Source organism: Nothobranchius furzeri, chromosome 4, assembly GCF_043380555.1.
Source record: "Nothobranchius furzeri strain GRZ-AD chromosome 4, NfurGRZ-RIMD1, whole genome shotgun sequence".
Taxonomy (NCBI): domain Eukaryota; kingdom Metazoa; phylum Chordata; class Actinopteri; order Cyprinodontiformes; family Nothobranchiidae; genus Nothobranchius; species Nothobranchius furzeri.
In genome coordinates, this window is record NC_091744.1 from 57782187 (window position 1) to 57803545 (window position 21359).

Here is a 21359-nt window from a genome sequence, read left to right on the forward strand (position 1 = left end):
TAACCCCTAAGTACTTAAACCCAGAGGGACTAAGACGAAAGGGTAGATCGGACTGTTGGAGTTGACGTGCTGCCGTATTAACCGGAAAACACTCACTTTTCCCTAAATTTAATTTATAACCTGAAAACGAGCTGAAGTTCTCCAGAATACTTAAAACAGCAGGAATGGAGCGAGCAGGGTCAGTCATATATAATAACAAGTCATCCGCATACAATGATACTTTATGTGTAATTCCATTACGGGGGATTCCCTTGAATACAGAAGAAGATCTTAATGTAATGGACAGCGGCTCGATGGCAATGGCAAAGAGTAAAGGTGACAAAGGGCAACCTTGACGACAACCACGACCCAGCGCAAAATAATCAGAATAAACATCATTAGTATGAACACTGGCTTTAGGGGATGAATAAAGAAGCTGAATCCAAGAAGTGAATTTATCACCAAAACCAAATTTCTTCAAAACTGCAAACAAGTATTCCCACTCCACCCTATCGAAAGCCTTTTCAGCATCTAAAGAAATCACAAGTTCAGGAAGTTGAGATAGATGCTTTGAGTAAATAACGTTAAAGAGTGTACGGGTATTAAAAAATAATTGCCGTCCCTTTATAAAGCCATTCTGCTCTTCGGAGATAATTTGAGGAAGCACATCCTCAAGGCGAGACACAATTACTTTAGCCAATACCTTTGCATCGGCATTAAGCAGAGATAATGGCCTGTAAGAATTACAGGAAGTTGGGTCCTTGTCATTTTTAAGAAGGAGCGCTATGGTGGCCTGCGTGAAAGTAGGAGGTAATGAACCTGATTCCAAGGACTCGTTAAACACAGACAAAAGCAAAGGTGCCAGTTTACCAATAAATGTTTTATAAAATTCAATAGGAAACCCATCCGGGCCTGGGGCTTTATTAGACTGCATAGCTGTAATAGCTTTTAATACTTCATCAGCAGATAGTGGGGAGTCCAGTTGCCCGGCCTTATGAGTACCGATAACCGGGTTTGAAAGAGACTGAAGAAATTCATTCATTTTAGCTTTATCCGTGGGAAATTCTGACTTGTACAACAAAGAGTAAAATGATTTAAAGATAGAATTAATTTCCAAAGGATCTGTAGTAATATTATCATAAGAGTTTTTAATACCAGGTATCACACGTGAAGAGGCCTGACGTCGTAACTGATGCGCCAACAAGCGATTAGCCTTGTCACCGTATTCATAATATGAGCCACGACTGCGTAGTAATAAGTGCTCAGCCTCTTTGGTTGACATAAGATCAAATTCGGCTTGCAAATCAAGGCGCTGCTTGAGTAATTCTGGAGAAGGATTCAGTGCATAACTTTGATCAAAGTTACTAATTGCCACCGTAAGTTCTTTAAGCCTGGCATTAATCTTTTTATTAGTACGTACAGAATAAGAAATAATTTGACCTCTCAAATAGCATTTAAGAGTCTCCCACAGCAGAGAATATGAAACAGAATCATCCCGATTAAACAACAAGAACTCGTCAATAGAGCTTGAAATAAATTCACAACATTCTTTATCAGCCAAAAGGAGAGAATTAAATCTCCAAAGAGGAGGACTACGTTTATATGTAGAGAGTTGAACATCTAATAGCAGAGGAGAGTGATCAGATATTACAATACCAGAATAGTCGGAGTTAGTAACACATGAATTGAGAGTTCTATCGATGAAAAAATAATCAATCCTGGAATAAGATTGGTGGACCTGGGAGAAAAACGAAAATTTTTTGATTGTAGGGTTGCGAAGTCTCCATGGATCAACAAGGTCATTCTGTATCATAAAATCTGAAAATGTTTTAGACATAGATGATGGAGTCAAATTACGAGGACCAGAACGATCCAAGCTTGGAACAAAAACACAATTCAGATCACCACCAAAAATAAGCAAATGTGTATTCAGAAAGGGGATGTTACTTAGTAATTTATTAGCAAATTCAGCATCATCAAAATTCGGGGCATATACGTTTACCAACAAAACCTTTTTCTGCATTAGGGTGCCAGCAACAATTATGTATCTACCGTTCCCATCAGCGATAACATTGGTCGAAGAGAATTTAACTGTCTTATTGATGAGAATGGCCACTCCTCTATTCTGGGAAATGTTTGACCTAGGGAAGGCAACAAGGCACCTCTCATGTATGGTCAGTTAGCTAAATGGCTAACAAACGGAGAACAGACGTCTCCGTAGCACATCAACATTGGCTGCCTTGGCTGTTCCTGATGGCGCATCTCATAGACAACCGGGGCGGAACCAAGGCATCAAGGCAAGGTTCCTTGATGTTGAAAAAACCCAAAGACTGTCCCTCTTCAGACTTTTTGAATGGACAAAACCTGACAACCCTCCAGCCGGCTGACAATGAAATCTCTTTCAACGAAACCATCCTTCCAATAAGATTGAGATATTAGACTGTTTTGTGGTTATTCCACTGTAGAATTCATATTTATTGCAGCGTCTCTGTGGCCTAAGAGGTATTGTCCCCCTGAGACTGGGAGATCAGGGTTCAAATCCCAGTTGGGTCATACCAAAGACTTTAAAAATGGGATACAATGCCTCCCTGCTGGACAATCATCTTTAAGGGGTTGGACTGAGGAGTTAAACCACCACATAGCTTCCAAGTACAGCTGCAGCTCACCGCTCCTCGTGGGTCAAATGCGGAGACGAATTTCACCAGTGTGTGATGATGACTAGTTGGACTTTAACTATAACTAGACAGCACAAGATCTTACTAACTTACATGTAAATGGTAAATGGTAAATGGCCTGTATTTGATATAGTGCCTCCTAGAGTCCTGGAACCCCCCAAGGCGCTTTACAACACAATCAGTCATTCACCCATTCACACACACATTCACACGCTGGTGGGGATGAGCTTCGATGTAGCCACAGCTGCCCTGGGGCGCACAGGCGCCCACATGTGACTTTATTTTTAAAATGAGACCAAAATGGCTCATGTGATCCAAGTTGAAAATGTAGCAATCCAAATTCACAACCCTTTGTTTTTTTTGGACTAAAAGAGCAAATCTTTTACACTTCCTGTGATAAATGACCGTTTCTTTCTGGTGAATGGGAAAACAATCAACTTTTCTGCCATTTTGTCTTTAAAATAAATAAGTATCGGTACAACCAGATTTATTACACCCACGAGTTTCTTCTACACATAGACACTGAGGGGTGGAAATACCACTGGGTGAATTACCCAGTGGTAACACCATTACAGAGTGTTTGTGTAACTGCAGTAATATGTATCCATCAAATGCTGTGTGAGTGCGGTGGAGTGTTTGCACGTATTTAACCAAGCAAAAGGCAGACTTGTCAGCACATAGATCCGAATAAACGCCCGCGTTTCCCTGTAAATTAAATCCTAATTATGGGTTTTGACCATTAGCGTAGCATAACTAGAATTGCTCCTTTGTTCAGTAGCCTGCCTCAGCTTTACGTGCTGTCACTGCAGTATCTGAGTGTGAATTAGAAGTTCTTCTCTCTCTCTAGAAGATGATGACAGCACAGGCATGCTGGGATGTGATGTGAATCTGACAAATATTTCCACATGACACGGCTTTGCAAAACATTTGCAGAAATATGTGACGAATAATTAATGTTACAACATTGACCACTGTCAAATAGCATTGCGCTGCTGTGCCGTGATGCTTAAACCAACGACATGGAACAGTGTTGGTTAAAGCAACAAAAGGAGAACCATCTAGTCTTTGATACTGTCTGAGATCTGCATTAAAAGTACTTACACTTCCAATTTGTCACGAGCACATTGGTTTTAAACTTTCCCTTTTTTACTTTCCCTTTGTTTTAGTTCTGTTTCTGCTGCCCTCATCAGAAGACTCATGGGGCCTCCGAGCTCCACGGTCCTCCGTTCTGGTGTTGAAAAGGGTTCTGCCATAAGAATGAGTGAACATGTCCCCCAACACAAGTCCTGATGAGAAAAGCAGACTCCTCGCCATACGACTCCCACTTCTGCCTCATGGACAACTGTGGATGTGGTCCATTGGCTTCCTAAGCTCAATTTTTCACTCAGCTTTCAATTTTCACTCACTGCAGAAAACGAGGATGGCCTTTTGGGGGATTTTCAGCTGCAAAATTAACTCAGTAAAGATGTTCATAAAATACATTTTTTCTGTTCGGACCATATTCTCCTGGCTCAGAAAACAACAACAAACCACGAAAAAGAAAAACCTATAAAAGGCTATTATGAAGCTTTTGTACATCCATGTCAGAAGATGTGTGTAACCGTGAAACCATCTTGAACAGAAGTGTGTGAAAGCCTTTTCAAGAAGTTCTGGTGTTTTTGCCCTTTCACTTCTCCTTTCTGAGGTAAGTTCTGAAGTCTAAACATATCACAGCGAGGCTCAAAGGTTTACCGTGTTGTTGCTTTACGGCAACAGGCCACTGTTCCCTCTGCAGCCGTGCAGCTGTCCACCATGCCTAACATTCTGCCTTGGCTGGCCAAGCCTCGTCGCACCACTGAAGTCCTTCCAGACCGGAGCCAAGAATTCTCTCTGTCTGGGGGAAAAGTCCCTGGTATTAAGAGCCGTACAGACTAACTCCCCCTTTCTCTCTGTTTTTCCCCTCCATCCATCCTCCAGCCGTTTCTTCTTCCTCCAAGTGCTCAGCAAGCAGCAACACATCAGCAGTGGTCATGCTAACCAGTCTGAGGTGGTTGTCTGGTTAAGATGGGAAACCGAACAGTTCAGATGCGTCTTCGGACCTGAACAGTGCTGCTTTGTGCTGTTGTTGGCCGCTGAGCTTGGCTTGGGCCACGGTGACCGGCGGAGGCCGCGGTGAGCCACAGACATATGGTCGAGGGAAATCTTGTAAGGTCAAAGGTCATCGGGGGTCAATCTAACCTCTTGACCTTGGGCTGATTTATTGTGCCACAAGGGGATGTCACCCTGCTCGGACCTAATAGAATAAAGGTCAAAGGGCTCGCCATGGCTTGCGGCTCTGACAGAAGCTGCGTAAGGAAATCGTTTTCGGAGTTTGCAACTAGAGCTCAGTCACTGTTTAAGACTTTCATGGTGTAAGATTCAAGAAAGCGACCAAAACCAGCTGGTACCCATGATTCAGGGATTACCTGTGATTTTTACACCTAAGGTGTACCACACATTCAGTCCACCCGCTGTCTAATGGGGTTTGACTTGTTCATGTGGCAGTGAGAGCGAGCCAATCAGACTCAACCCTAGCAGCATTTCAATCGCATTTAAGCCACAAACATCCCTATCATATAACGTTCTGGTGAGCGCGCGGGGGGGGGGCTCTGACAACTGTCCTCAGGGGCAATTGGAGGCCTTAAGTTATTTTGGGATAGCTTCTGACGGAGTGGCTTCAATCAGCTGCTACTCACATTGTCAACCCAATCCGGTGGGTTACAGCACACACACACACACACACACACACACACACACACACACACACACACACACACACACACACACACACACACACACACACACACACACACACCTGTTGGCACATATGTGCTTTCATACAGCATGGCTGGGCCTCTATTTGCCAGGACAGGTGACGACCAATCACCAGCTACCCCTCAGGGCCGAGCCTTTTACATGATCTCTTAATAGGTTCATCATCCACACAGAAACGTTTTTCTTGCACTCTTTATTTTGGATCTTCATGTTTTATCCTGGTCTGAAACATAGAAGGACCTGCCTTTGGACGTCAGACAGTCCTCCTCCCTGTGAGATGTTGATTTCAGCTGCTTTTTGGATTTTAGTTCCTTGTTTTGTTGCTTGTACCCGTGTTCATATAGGGCGGTTTTTATGTGTTTGTCTGAGACAAAGGTTAGAAATCTAAGTGTTATAATTCATTGGTCACATCAAGGCTAACAGGATCAGAGTTTTATCATCTTCATCAAATAGCACGACTCAGGGGTCTCACGTCCAGACAGGAGCTGAAGAAACTCATTCATGCGTTCATCTCCGGCAGGCTGGACTATTGCAATGATCTTTTTTCTGGTCTCCCCCAAAAATCTGTTAAGTACCTGTAGTTTATTCAGAACGCTGCTGCTAGAGTCTTAACAAGAACCAACAGAACCGAGCACATCACTCCTGTTCTTAAATCTCTACACTGGTTACCAGTAAACTACAGAATCGATTTCAAAGTACTTCTACTAGTTTATAAATCACTCATTGGCATGAGGCCAGAATACATGTCTGATCTCCTTCCAGTACATACGCCCAGCCGGGCTCTTTGTTATCGCATTGATTTTAATGTTTTAAGTTCTTGCTGATCTTGCACCTGGAAAGCACATTGCATTGTTTATGTGCATGGAATGTGCTTTATAAATAAAGCTGCCTTGTCTTGCCCAATTTATTTTATTCAGTTTTTTGTTGATATTGTTTTAGCTCATATGCAAAGCACTTTGGTCCTATGTGGTTTCTTACTAAATAAAGTTGGACTGGACTCCAGAAATCTTTAATATATTAACTTATTGTCAATAAAATCAATCAGATATTATGCATATATTACAACTGGTTAACCTGATTGGACCTTTAGCAAACAGAGAAGGGTTTATAACTCAGTCAGTTTTGCAGATGCTGAGCAATAACACACTGAGTGCTGTAGGATAATAGGAGATATTGTGATGTAACACTTTGACCCTAACATTTTGCCCAAATGGCGATAACTCCACAATTCCTCAACATATTAAAACTCTCGAATGAGAATGTTTCTTTGCATTCTTCTGCAGGGCCTTTAGTTGTAACAGAAGTTATTTGTGAACCAGACAAACCAAATTAAATTATTAAAAGAAGATTCAAAATCGACTATTTTTTACCCTAAAAACACTAAACGACACTTAAAAATACTCTAAAATCTCCTTCTGATCTATTTAGATGTGTGAGCTAACTTTTAGACCCTAAAGATTTTTTTTGCCCTCTGTGTAGGCATGCAGGCAGCTTCAAAGACAGCAAGAACAATAAATGCAGCCAAGAGAGTCTGGAGTTTCATGTTTTTGCTTTAGTTCCGCCTCTGCACAGGCTTTAAACTTGTCGGATTGCGTCCGTCTAGCGTCTGTGACAGCGCGTCCCTTATGTTCTCCCTTTAAATGCTTCCTCAGATCCTCTTTAGGTTGCACTCCTGTGCACTTCTGAGATCAAACCGTCTTTTGAAGTGGGACTCCCTCTCTGTCTTCTCTCTTGTCTCGTGAGATGAAAGCAGAGCACGGGGTGACACAGAGCAGCTTCTGCAGACACAGCTTTCCACAGCGGTCTACCTTTTCTCTCTCCGTCTGCAAAATTCTAGATGAGAGACCAAAGGAGGACAAAAAACACCAGAAGACGATGTCCTGTTGTCCCCGTGGCTAATTGTAAATGACTCCTCATCATGGGTTTACTCCCCACCAACCCTTTTCTCCCTCCTTACGCCACCTGTGGCTGGCCTGTGCTGATCTGGGGACAGCCCCAGTATTTTGGACCTTTAAAGACCCTTTAACCTGTGTGGTGATATAAAACCGTGGGCTGTCTCGCTTTGATTCCTTTCCTCTGAAGATTTTAAACATTTCCCCAAATCACATTCTAAAATAATTTGAAATAACCAGTCCTCAATTCAGCATGATGAAAAGAATCTTTATTATTTACAGCAAAGCTACAATTTAGAGGATGTGTGTGTGTGTGTGTGTGTGTGTGTGTGTGTGTGTGTGTGTGTGTGTGTGTGTGTGTGTGTGTGTGTGTGTGTGTGTGTGTGTGTGTGAGTGTGATTTACAATGATTTCCATTCGTTACTCCAACAAGTGCTCGTATTCCAGCTTGATCTTTTCACATTATTATAAATCCAGTGCAATAAGGCAATAGTTTTATTTGTTAGAAAACTGTACAGGACGAGAGACAGGCATAGACATACCCAGGTCTGCTACTAACTCAGAGTGCTTATTAAAACAGAAGATAAATAACAGCTCGTTTTAACCACTGCAAATATGAAAACTAGTGCAAAGAAAATCCTCTCCTCCTGCTTCCCTTGTTCTTTTTGTGTGCGCCCCTCTTTTGAGGAATGTGCATGCTATAATTACGTGAGGCCTTCATACAATAGCTACATAGCTGAGCTACTTTCTGATTTCTACTGCTTACGTGTCCCAGTGGTTTGTAAGATAAATACAAGAACAAAGTAAAGAGCATTTGTCTTCCTTTCTAAGGTGTGCTCCTCTCAGCATAACTTCTCATTTTTTGGTTTTTCTTTTCACCGTCAGCCACCAGGAATTCTGGATTTATTTAGCTTTAATGTGGTCATTTGTTTTAAATTGAACTCTACTACGTATGTGAGCCCCCGATGTGGAAAACAGACAGTTTTAAATGGATGGTTCATGTTTTTAAAATCAGGGTTTCATGAACAGGGTGTAAACAAATGCAGTCTGTGGTCCATAGCTCTTTGAACGATCCGAGTTTGGAGAAACTGAGATTACTTTTGAAAAAGTTGGCAAGCTAAAGGCTAGTCTAATAAGAGCTAATTTATTTAGGGCCTAGCATTGTTCCCTTTTTTGTTAGAAAAATCCAATCTAATGGTTGTTTCTAAATAAAACAATGAAAGAGGTAGCTAGCTGTAGCATTCCTGATGCCGTGACACGTTCATCTGAGGCATCCCTTTTTAAAATCAGATTAACCATGTAAAAGGAAACTGAAATGTAAAGTTTTATAAACTAAAAAAAACATTTATGCAAAACCATAATTCAATTTTTCAGATTACAGTTGTTGTAAAGCAGCAGCAGTCCACAATTTGGCCCTGCTTGGACTAGTCGTTAGCTTATCAATCTGTTCTCTTGGAATTTGTTAATCAGTTACCTTGAGGGTCTCCTATCCTTTGCTTTGGATATACTTTTATCATTCTTGCTTGATTTAAACTTGGTTTTAAGTTGTGTGCTTTTATGCTTCTGTTATTTAAGCGCTTTGTTCGTACACATGGTTGGGTAGACGCTAGGGGTCGGCCATCTTAGGCGCCTCATGATTCAAGTCGATTCGATTTTATTCCGGGTCCTTCGGTTTGATTATTAAATTATTACCACTATTGCATTACAGTTTATTCACTTGTAGGTTTTTTTCTGCATCACAGCTTTTTCATACTTTCAAATAATTCAGCACATGTTAATTCAAATGACCTTACTCCACTGTCATATTCATGTAAATCCGAACACATACCCAACAAATGTTCGCATGAAATCTACAGGAAAATCATAAATAAGGAAAATGAAAGGAAACAGTGGCTGTCAGTTGTGCTTTTCTAAGCAGAATCAACTGAGATGGCAATGGGGTGAAGTAGAGATCCTGGAGCTTCTGGATGTAGATCTGAATCTTAGATCTTCAGACAGCTCATGTGGGACTGTGGAAGGACAACTCTTTTTGAAACTTAAAGATCGTTGCATCGTTGTTATGATCATAGTAAAGGGAAGTCCGTGACAGCGAGGAGATGGCCTCCACACCCACTTTGTACCACCATCGTGTGATCTTTGTGAAAATACACGATCGCGCCACATTGCCACCACAGATTCACCACTTAAAAATGACCCAAAGCTTCCTGGATCTGCCTCAGTGTTGCAGCAAAGTGACTGTAGTTTTATGAAAGAGGCTCGAGTTTTGGGAATGTTTTGTTAATCCTTCCTCGATTTCTGTCTGGTCGGAAGGAACAACCAGCGGCTTCGGGTTCGTCTAACCCAAGATGGAAACGCGTAAGGTGTTGCATGTCGGTAGTATTTTATTTTAGTTTTAAACAACTTCTGACGAAGATGCTGGAGAGCACTCCTTCCAGTGACTCCCTCGTTCTGCTGGGGGATTTTAACGGTCACGTGGGCAACGACAGAGAGACCTGGAGAGGTGTGGTTGGGAGGAACAGCCCCCCGATCTGAATTTGAGTGGTGTTTTGTTATTGGACTTCTGTGCCAGTCATGGATTGTCCATAATGAACACCATGTTCAGACTTAAAGGTGTCCATATGAGCTCTTGGCACCAGGATACCTTAGGCCGCAGCTCGATGATCGATTTTGTTGTTGTTTCATCTGACCTGCGGCCGTATGTCTTAAGCCGGGCGTACACTGTGCGACTTTTTCACTCGCAGCGTTCAGCTTCAGCTCAAACTGTACGACTTCCTCGCAGAGCAGATCTCACGAGTCATGTGCTCACACTGTACGACCCAATTCTCGCATGCGACCTGACTGCTCACACTGTACGTCTGGTAGCAACACGTCGGCCCTAAAATGTGCTAAAAATAGCAGTTTTTACACAACACGTCAGTTTTTTGTCTTGCCTGTTGTCCTTCGGGAGTGCTGCAGGAGGACACACAGGGATTTATGGGGGTTGGATGAGGAAAACGAAATAAAGAAAGTGAATCTGTGTTTTATGATCAGTTTAATTTGACATGAACACGACAAACACGCTTTCTTGACAATCTTTGTGAGTAAAAAAACGTGTAGAAACAAAAACGAACAGCGTGTGTTATTAGGGAAATAGCGAGCGACCGGCCGGCGTTGATGCAGGATTGCGCGCGCATGCGCCGTGAGCGGTTCTGATACTTTTTGGATCGTAGCTGCTCGCAGCTGCTCGCAGCGCCGCTTCAACAGTGCGATACCCTCACGAGGGACGAGCGAAATATTAAACACACCAGAAGTCCGTGCGACCTCACGACTGCTGATCGGCGGCTGGTCACGTGGTGTTAATCGCCTCTCGTAACCCCCTGTACACTACACGACCGCTCGGCGCAAAACTCGCCCCGATGTCGTGGCTTCTCGCACGACTGGAAAATCGGCTCAAAAAAGTGAAAAAGTCGCACAGTGTACGCCCGGCTTAAGACACTCGGGTGAAGAGAGGGGCGGAGCTGTCAACTGACCACTACCTGGTGGTGAGTTGGCTCAGATGGTGGGGGAGGATGCCGGTCAGACCAGACAGGCCCAAACGTATCGTGAGTGTCACAGATTCTGTTCATAGCCTTTATGGACATGATTTCTTGGCGCAGCCAAGCTGTTGAGGGCTTTTGGTGGCCTGAGAATTGAGTCTCCGCTTTCTGCAGATGATGTGGTCCTGTTGGCTTCATCAGAACGTGATCTTCAGCTTTCGCTTGAGCGGTTCGCAGTCGAGCGTGAAGCAGCCGGGATGAGAATCAGCTCCTCTAAATCTGAGACCATGGTCTTGATTCGGAAAAGGGTAGAATGCCTTCCCCAGTTCAGGGATGAGGTCCTGCCCCAAGTGAAGGAGTTTAAGTATCTCGGGGTCTTGTTCACGAGTGAGGGAAAACTGGAGCGTGAGATCGACAGGCGGATTGGTGCTGCATCTGCAGTGATGCGGGCGTTGTACCGGTCTGTCATGGTGAAGAGAGAGCTGAGTCAGAAGGTGAAGCTCTCGATTTACCGGTCGATCTATGTTCCTACCCTCACCTATGGTCATGAGCTTTGGGTAGTGACCGAAAGAACGAGATCGTGGATACAAGTGGCCGAAATGAGTTTTCTCCGAAGAGTGGCTGGGCTCTCCCTTAGAGATAGGGTGAGAAACTCGGTCATTCAGGAGGGGCTCAGAGTAGACCCGCTGCTCCTCCACATCGAGAGGAGCCAGTTGAGGTGGCTCGGGCAACATTATTTCTGATTGGCTTAATGAACTGACCTGAATAGGAATGTTTATTATGTGAAGTGCCTTGAGACGACTTGTTGTGATTTGGCGCTATATAAATAAAATTGAATTGAATTGGTCAGGCTGCCTCCTGGACCCCTCCCTGGTGAGGTTTTCTGGGCATGTCCAACTGGGAGGAGACCTAAAGGTAGACCCAAGACACGGTGGAGGGACTACGTCTCTCACCTGGCCAGGGAACGCCTTGGGATTCCCCTGAAAGAGCTGGTGCAAGTGACTGGGGAGAGGGGAGTCTGGGCCTCTCGACTTTGGCTGCTGCCCCCGCGACCCAACTCCGGTGTCGGTACAGGATCTGCTCGGGTGCAAAATCGGCTAGGGGTCCTTCGACTGCCGATGACGTCAAAGTACGGCAAACCCACTCGGACAAAATACACTACACATCTATACTGTTGGAAAGAATTTAGCAGTTTCGTTATTAAAATAATGTTTCTTAAGACGTACGTTTGTGTTTATAATGGTATTTGTAAAATAAAACACTATATTGTATTCATAATGTTGAACTCCTCTTTGAGCACATCCCTTGAAGGATCATAGGTATTAGCAACACCTGTGAAATTGTATTTGCAGGAAAGAAGTGTGTCCCGTTTATTGAAGTATTTTGTGTTTATAGTTTTTGACGTCTTGTCCATGCGTAGTTCAGGTACGCTCATAGCTGCTATAGCCAAAGCTATGGAGTTAAAAGTTTTCTGGCTTTACTAAAATACCTGTCTGTACTTATTTGATTGATGGTAGTTTTACTTTCTATTAGACTCCAAATGTAATAATTTGGCACATTTCTAATTCATAATTTGTAATAATGTAATCAGTGATATTAGCATTAGCATTCCTATGGGTTTTTCCATGTATATTAGCATTGCGCTAACCACTCGCTGCCAAATTGCAGCCTTTGCGATTAGAAAATCTCCTTTTGTCACATCGCAATTTTATTGCACATGCAGTTAATCGTTCAGCCCTAATATACATGCAGCTCTATGCTAAAAGTGTATTTTCAAAGAGGTAATGATGGATTTCTTTGTAAAAGTTGTCCATCTTTCCAACAGAAAGATTTGCCTGGACCAACGTAACGTGATAACAACGTAACGTGATTACGTAGTTCCGTAAGGTTCATGTTCAGCCAATCAACTACTTAGACGTCATCGGCAGTCGACGGACCCAGAGCCGATTTTGGACCCGAGCAGATCTTGTACCGACACCGGCTAAATGGAAGAAAATGGATGGATGGATGGATAGATGGACAACTTCTGATGAGCAAATCTCACCCTTAGTGGCTGAAGCTAATAAACAAGCTTCTGTCATTTTGCTTTTTCTGCTGGTCCATCCCCCAAAGTGTCCGAGTGGCACGCGTGACTTTTATGTTCCTACCTCTCTTCACGGCTCTTTTTTTTGCAGCATTTATTTATAATCATTTATGAATGTTTTTGAATCGGCACGTGTCACATAGCAATGCATCAATTATATGGTGAATCGACACATCCCTAGTGAAAGCCCTGTGATGGTAACGATGATGAGGATGATGACAACAATACCCTGTCAAACCTTCATCTGGTTAAAACTAAACTCCATGTCTCCAAGCTAAGCCTGTTTAAAGAGCTAACAGGTGTTGTTAACACTTCCTCAGGACCATATTAGATAAATCTAAACTATGTTTTTAGGAAGACTTTAAACTACCACTGAAGTAGTTATTAGAACAGAGTCTGTGTTCCCGTAACGTGACACCAGCTCCGGTCACACCAGCTTGGTCATTTTTAATTAGCTCTGCTGTGGTGGTAAAACAGCACCACATCAGCCGCCCACCTGAGTCCAGGCTCGTCTCTGATTGGTTGTTTATTTCATTCTTGGAAAGAATGAGATCAACAAATGATCTGCCCTTCACTTCTCAAGTTATTTGATAACTACCAGCAAACAGTTGTCAGAGAGCTGGTGGATCTGTGTCTATAGGAAGAACTCTGTTGTGCAGGTGCTGATGGTGCCAAGATAATCAGAAAGGATTTGAAGAATGTGTTTTTTTTGTGTGTGTGTCTTTGAGAAACTGGAGCTCTTTGATTGCACTATGACTTCATTAAGGGGGTCAGTTAGCTTTGGAATAATATTTGGAACAGAGGAATGCAGCTCAGTGACAGGCCACACATAAATTAACATCATGGAGTAGTGTGATTATGAGGCTAATCTGGTGAAATAAATTCATGGAGCAAGTCGCTGCCTGAGTGGCTGGGTGCTGCAGGGCTCACGATTCTAGCATAGAAGACAAAAGCCACATTGAGATTTAAAAACAACCCATAAGCAGCCATCAGCAGAGCACACACAGATAATAGTTGGTGCTAAAAGGTCACAAGTCAGTGGGAAAGTCTGGGCCTGCAAAAGGAAGAGAGGGAGGGTCATATATTAGAGGGCTTCTGTATGGGAGCTAGGCAGTTACTGCGAAATCCCGATCCTTTAATTGTCCTTTGATGAAGTTATCTGCACGAACATCTCGGTGACATCAAGGCCCCTCGTCTATGCTGGCGCCCATGCGTTTCTGGATGGTCACCCTGCGGATGGAGGGTTTGGATGTCAGGTCCGGCTTAGGTGGAAACTGCTCCATCAGAATGCGCAGGACAGCGTCCATCTTCCGGTCCATCTGGTGGATCTAAAATTAACATAAAGACAAAATGAAAAACCGGTTAGGTTGGTCGTGAGATAAACAGGCTTTATGTGTGGACCGGTATTATGACATAAACAAAGGGTGCCAGTGAGCTCGTGGCTCCTTCATGTAGCTGCCATCAGAATGACAGGGTGGTGAGGGATTTAATGACACGTCTCGTGGATGGCGTCTATGGTAAAGCCACTCATTACAAAAAGCTGTGAAGGTATATGATCTATGAGTGGGTTGACAGACACGCACATACACACACGAGTCGCCGTTTACATACTTTGTAAACTGTAAACACAGGTGTGTCACTCGATGGAGACATCACTGACAGGGTGCAGCAGCCTAATCACGGTACGAACCTAGATAAACGGCACCACCAAACTAACACGAGTAAACAGACTGCAGACAGGCTGGGGACACTGAAATTCAGTACACACACACACACACACACACACACACACACACACACACACACACACACACACACACACACACACACACACACACACACCGTGGAAAGTCTGAGCTCAAGTATAACTTTAAATTTCAGGATTCACAATCCGCATCCAGACATAAGAGACCAGAAATGCACACATGAGAGTCTGATTTTAGGGTTAGGGTGGGGAATGCTGTTTTCAGGTTAATTTAATTTCCAGGGGAAAAAAAAGTCTTACTTCCTTACCGAAAAATCACAAAACTAGATAAACATGAAAAAAAAAAGACACACCTGATGGACTTGAGTAAAAAGCTGTAAGAAAGTGACTGAAATGGCTTGTTTGGAAAGAATAAATGAACATTTTTAATGAAATGGACTTTGGATTGTTGAACCTCAGATTCAGGAGGAGCAATGTGGTTTTCGTCCTTGCCGTGGAACACTGGACCAGCTCTGTACCCTTAGGGGGATCCTGGAGGGTGCGTGGGAGTTTGCCCAACCAGTCTACATGTGTTTCGTGGATTTGGAGAAGGCGTTTGACCACGTCCCTCGGGGGGCCCTGTGGGGGGTACTCCGGGAGTATGGGGTACCAGGCCCTCTGATACGGGCTGTTAGGTCCCTGTATGACCGGTGTCAGAGTTTGGTCCGCATTGCCGGCAGTAAGTATGACCGGTGTCAGAGTTTGGTCCGCATTGCCGGCAGTAAGTCGGGCTCGTTCCCAGTGAGAGTTGGACTCCGCCAAGGCTGCCTTTTGTCACCGATTCTGTTCATAAACTTTATGGACAGGATTTCTAGGCACAGCCAAGGTGTGGAGGGCATCCGTTTTGGTGGCCTGAGGATCAGGTCTCCGCTTTTTGCAGATGATGTGGTCCTGTTGGCTTCATCAGAACGTGATCTTCAGCTTTCGCTGGAGCGGTTCGCAGCCAAGTGTGAAGCAGCCGGGATGAGAATCAGCTCCTCTAAATCTGAGACCATGGTCTTGATTCGGAAAAGGGTAGAATGCCTTCTCCGGGTCAGAGATGAGGTCCTGCCCCTAGTGGCGGAGTTTAAGTATCTCGGGGTCTTGTTCACGAGGGAGGGAAAACTGGAGCGTGAGATCGACAGGCGGATTGGTGCTGCATCTGCAGTGATGCGGGCGTTGTACCGGTCTGTCGTGGTGAAGAGAGAGCTGAGTCAGAAGGCGAAAGTCTTGATTTACCGGTCGATCTACGTTCCCACCCTCACCTATGGTCATGAGCTTTGGGTAGTGACCGAAAGAACGAGATCGCGGATACAAGTGGCCGAAATGAGTTTTCTCCGAAGAGTGGCTGGGCTCTCCCTTAGAGATAGGGTGAGAAACTCGGCCATTCAGGAGGGGCTCAGAGTAGACCCGCTGCTCCTCCACATCGAGAGGAGCCAGTTGAGGTGGCTCGGGCATCTGGTGTAATGAATTAGATTACGTGTTATTAAATGAGCCATAAGACGCGGGATTCCATAGGAAATATGAAATCCACCTTACGGATCTGTGAGGTTATTTAAACCAGAAGATTGGATCTTTTTATTTCAGGGATTAGATAACCGCTTCGTATTCACTCAGACAACAGAAGAGAGAGAGTCAAGTTTTAAAGTTAAGAATTTTATCACTAACAAATTAAACTAGACCAGGGGTCGGCAACCTGTTCCCATCAAAGAGCCATTATTACCCGTTTCCCACAGTACAGAAAACACTGGGAGCCACAGCAGCCGCGGCGTTGTGGGCGGGGCCTACCCTCAGACAGCAGAGCGCTGCTCACAACAGGTGACAGCAGCCAGTACCGGTTGCTCGTGTACGTCAAAGTTATCTTTCATAAAAAGATAATCAATAAAACGATTTACATAAAGTGGATCCAGAAGTTGTAGCCCGTCTCTGCCTACAATATTTTGATATTTTTCACCCTGTTGGTGGTTTTACTGAGTAGGTGTCACTTTTGTCATACGTTTCTTTTTAAAACATGTTTAGACTGTTCAGAATACAAATCCAGGCTCTGTCACGTTTGATTGTTGTAATTAAACTTTGTAGGTGGGGAAGGTCAAAAAAGGATCCGATCAATTTGTTTTTCCCTCATTTACAGTGACGGAGATAACGGCGCAGTGCGCCTGGCTCTGGTATTAATCAAGTTTAATTATATCTCATTGCAACAATTTTCACAAGAAAACAAAACAGTTAAAAGCAGGGCTTGTGTTGACCGGATAGTTCCTGTATTTGACCGTTTATTTTGACGGAGAAAGAATAGAAAGAATTACCCCGACGCATGCAGATGAACTGAAATTTTACTCATTTCGCACATCACAGATGTAGCTAAATCACTCAAGAAAAGATTCCCATCTGAACCTCTGAGCTGGACACTGCTCAGCGTAGCTCGCTGTCAGCGCGCACATAAGGTGCACAGCGAGCTGAAGATGTGGGGAGGGGCTTGGAGTGCGTCGCAGAACCAGAGCGCATGCAGGAAGATTCCTCCGACTGAAGCGAGCGTTTTCCAAACCCGGGCTCTCAGAGAGACTTGTCACTTAGACAATGTTCCCTGAATATGAAACTTTGGCTGAATTGTGCTTGTTCCTGTCTCCAATGTGGCGACACATCCAGGAGCCATCTGAGGAGAATCCCAGAATCTCACATCCTCTTCAGCTCAGAAAGCGCCTATGATTACGCACAAGCGTGACGCGTCAACCCGGTCTCACAGACAGACCGGGTTGGAACTGTTCAGGTTTACGCAGACAATCTTTACATTTAGAATTAGCTTACAGATGTAAAATGTATGCAGTAAAATGTAACGCATTTTATTTAAATATCCAGTCATTATTTTACAAGCACAGAGAGCCGCATCAGATGGATGGAAGAGCCGCATGCGGCTCCAGAGCCGCGGGTTGCCGACCCCTGAACTAGACTGACTTTAAAACTAAAAGTATGGTGTAACTAAAGTGGATGAGACGGTGGATGGATGACGTGTGATGTTAATCAGAACCAGCAAATCCGAAGAAGCGATTAGTTCTGACGGGAACTGAAAGTGATGTCTTCGCATTAAGCTTTGGTTAAGAGGTCCATAAACACATGAGACACCATTTGCCGGTCTACATACCCTGAGCGGAAGTCCCCGTCTAGATCAGGAGGTGCAACGTTCGAGCTTGACCTTATGGAGCCGGAGCATGTAGAAGAAGCCACGACAACCGACCACCAGTCCTGGGATATGCCCGGGTCACAGCAATTTGTTGGCGTCTGGTGAGACCCAAGCCTGGGTCTTGATGGTTCAGCTTTTATTTTGAAAGGAACTGTTGCCGCAGTTGGTATAGCGACGAATTTTTCAGCTTGTCGTTGGTTCTTCCGGTTAAAGAGTATAGATCAGGATTGGCCACTCCGTCACTTGCTCTGGAACGCTTTGAACTGGCGTTAGAGATGACGTGGCATAGTTTTATACTTCGGATGTTATGGTTTATTGTTGAATGAAAAATTACCAAACACCATCAAAACCACGCCTCCGTCAGGTCTGTAAGATTCTGATTGGATCAGTGAAAGTAATGTGTTATGTCTTTTAAACGTTACGTGAGATCAGTCCTAGTGGAAACATTTAAAGTCATATTACTTATTATATTCTATAGGATCATAATCAAGTAATTAATATTTTGATTTCACAGATCGGTCACATCTTATTCATTGACTAACACTTTGATGGATTAGCTTTATTAAAATAGAGTTCTTTGATTAATTAAAACAAAAGAGTTCATTCTCCATTCTTCTGTTGAGCTGAAAATAAGCAGGTTAGAAGGAATGCATGAGACCTTGAGACCATATCTCATGCAGACTAGTCTTGTGCTGAGGAGGGAAAAAAAACAATCATTCCGTTCCGTTACACTGGTCAGGATGCCTCCTGGACCCCCTCCCTGGTGAGGTTTTCCGAGAACGTCCAACCGGGAGGAGACCTAAAGGTAGACCCAGGACACGGTGGAGGGACTATGTCTCTCACCTGGCCAGGGAATGGCTTGGGATTCCCCTGGAGGAGCTGGCCCAAGTGGCTGGGGAGAGGGAAGTTTGGGTCTCTCGCCTTAGGCTACTGCCCCCGTGACCCGACTCTGGATAAGCAGATGAAAATGGATAGATGGATGGATGGACATTAACACGAAGGTGGGGAAACAACTGAAGGAACTGATTCAGAACTAAATCACCTTCACACGGTGAAGAGGATTTTTGTAATACCTGAGGGAAAAAACTAGTTCTGAGTAATACAAACTTGTCCTGACCATTTGCCTTTGGGCCAATCAGAGCTGAAGTTTCAGGTTATCATCACACGTCATCAGTTGCTTTACAAAACTAGATTTGTTTTCTTGTTTTTGTTTGTTTGTTAAGAAAAAGCAACGAGAAGTAAATAAGCTCAATCACTTATTTATGTCTACCCAACTTTACATCCCAACCGTGCTGCGTTCATGCCTCCTATAGAACGGGAAGTGACAACTCTTCTGTTTTGCTGTTAGGCGCAATTCGCCAATAGCGGACATATGCAGTTCTCCCTAAGCAAACAAAGAACAGGCTTAAAAAGCTGAGTTATCGTTGTTCTACCACTTGTTTATGTGCTTTCCTGGAAGTCGGACTTCTTGTTGCCGTTACCAAAAGAAACATGTAAACCTCAGTGAAACCGTGCCCATATACGATAAAGGCCTAATTACTGTCCACATTTGTTTGATTCTTTAACAACAAATCTTTCAAAGGTGTTGAATTGAACTAGCTTGTTCCAACACCTAAAATCTGCGGCTTTAACCCTTCATATGGCACTCATTGAAGTAGTTTAAAATATAAAATTTCAACCCCAGGGTGTATAACAAAAGTATTATTCTGTATATTAAAAAAACAGATTAATGTAGAATGGTTTTGAAAGTTATTGAACAATAGATACCATTTCTGATCAAATATAGATTATAAGAATGATTTATATTTGAGGATCTGCCTCAATGTCGTCTTCCTCCTTTTCATCATCATCACTGATTGACTGGAAAAAACAGTCCTCCACCATTTTCAATAGAAATCATAGTTCAAAACTGCAAAACATATCAATATTTATTATAATTACTGTTAGCATGATTATGAAAATCATGATTTTACCTTAAAATGTACATTATTTGTTTTACTTGTTCGGGGCATATTTTAAAATATAGTAGGTTTGATTTTCATGCTGTGATTCCACCAACTTCATTGAGTTCATCATAAACAACACAGATATTCTTATTTAGCTCAGCTAGTCAAACCTGTGATGTGAGAGTTTCATAAACCTAGCATTGTTTGTTTTAGAGACCGTAAACACGAGGAGATCGAGCAGTTTTCTGGTTCTGCAGACACATTAATATTTGACGCGTCGTAGCTCCACGCTGATTGGTGGAACGGTCCCACGGTGTAAACTGTGACTAGCTTGCTCTCTGATGACTGGTTGGGTGAAATCCTGTAAGTCCGTGAAAAGGAGCACCAACATCATTTATGACATGAGCCGGCCTATAAAGTAGAGCAGTAAAGACTGAGCTTCCTGCATTACCAATGTGTTTAAAATATCTCAACAACTTCTATTATATATGTTTGTAAAAAGCTGCCAGTAAAAAAAGGAAGTCAGACCAAAGGTTTTGCCTTGGGCTTCCTAAACACCTAAGAATCAGTGTATTGACTTTTAAAGGCAGAAGAAGAAAAGGCAGCTTGAAACTTAGAATAAACAACATTTGGAGGGAAAAAAACTCCACCAAACAAGAAGCTGAAGGGTGTTCCTTGGCTAAATTTTGGATTTCTGCTGCTGACTCCTGAAAAAGACGAGACTTTAAAATCTTTGATTTTCAAACCACTAAAACAAGACTGGAAACCAAAATCTCAGAGATATGCTTAGAAACGGGTTCACATGCAAGAAAAAAACACCTCAAATACCGTACACCATTAGCCTTGGTTTAACCTCCATCAACTTATCTCCTCAGAAGTCTTTTCAAGCGTACATGCACAAATCAATACCCTCTGATGGCTGCAAAATAGTCGAGAAAACGATAAGAACAACTGTTTGTAAATCTAAGCCTAAACATTAAAGCACATCAAAGAACCTGAACATCTAACACAGCAGGAAGAATAGATGGATTCAGACTCCTGTCTACTAAATGCTAGCTGAGCTGCCTAATGTCTTCCAGGACACAGTTGGATAGTTAACATCAATGGCATTTTCATAGGCTAAAGGATACCACCGTTCCTTCTCCTCATCTTTTACTGCGTGCGCCTGATGGCCTGGACGTTTTAATAGCAGCCAGCACATTCAGCAGCTATCACTGTTGGTGAGACAGTATTGAGAAATACAGAATAAATCTCAAATATCAGGATTAAACTGCACCATAGCACAGCAGTCAAAATGTCAGACAGAAACAAATACTACAAAAACTGAAATGAAGAGTAAACATATCAGAGCATCAAGCTTATATTGACCTTTTCTGCTGAGCTTCACTGATATTTCCACAGAGTTTTCCTCTGAGACTGACTTTAATAGTTGTGCAAAGCAGACGAAGCATGCACCAAGTCCAGAAGATCCCTAATAAGCTAGAGGACAGTTGCCGTGAAGAAACCAGCAAAACTGCTTGATGTTTTTGATTTGAGCCTAAAATGCATCAGGAATTCCTGCTGGAATAAACAACACGTA

General features: G+C 43.3%; 1 protein-coding gene across 1 annotated transcript in view; it reads right to left on the minus strand.

Moving 5' to 3' along the window:
• Window positions 1–13992: 13992 nt before the first annotated feature.
• The window catches only part of kcnq1.2 (potassium voltage-gated channel, KQT-like subfamily, member 1.2), a 322797-nt gene continuing 315430 nt past the window's right edge, over window positions 13993–21359 (minus strand). Inside the window, exon 18 of the mRNA XM_054733559.2 lies at window positions 13993–14264. Within this exon, the coding sequence (XP_054589534.1) occupies window positions 14118–14264 (147 nt within the window). The 3' untranslated portion in view covers window positions 13993–14117. The remainder of the gene's footprint in view (window positions 14265–21359) is intronic.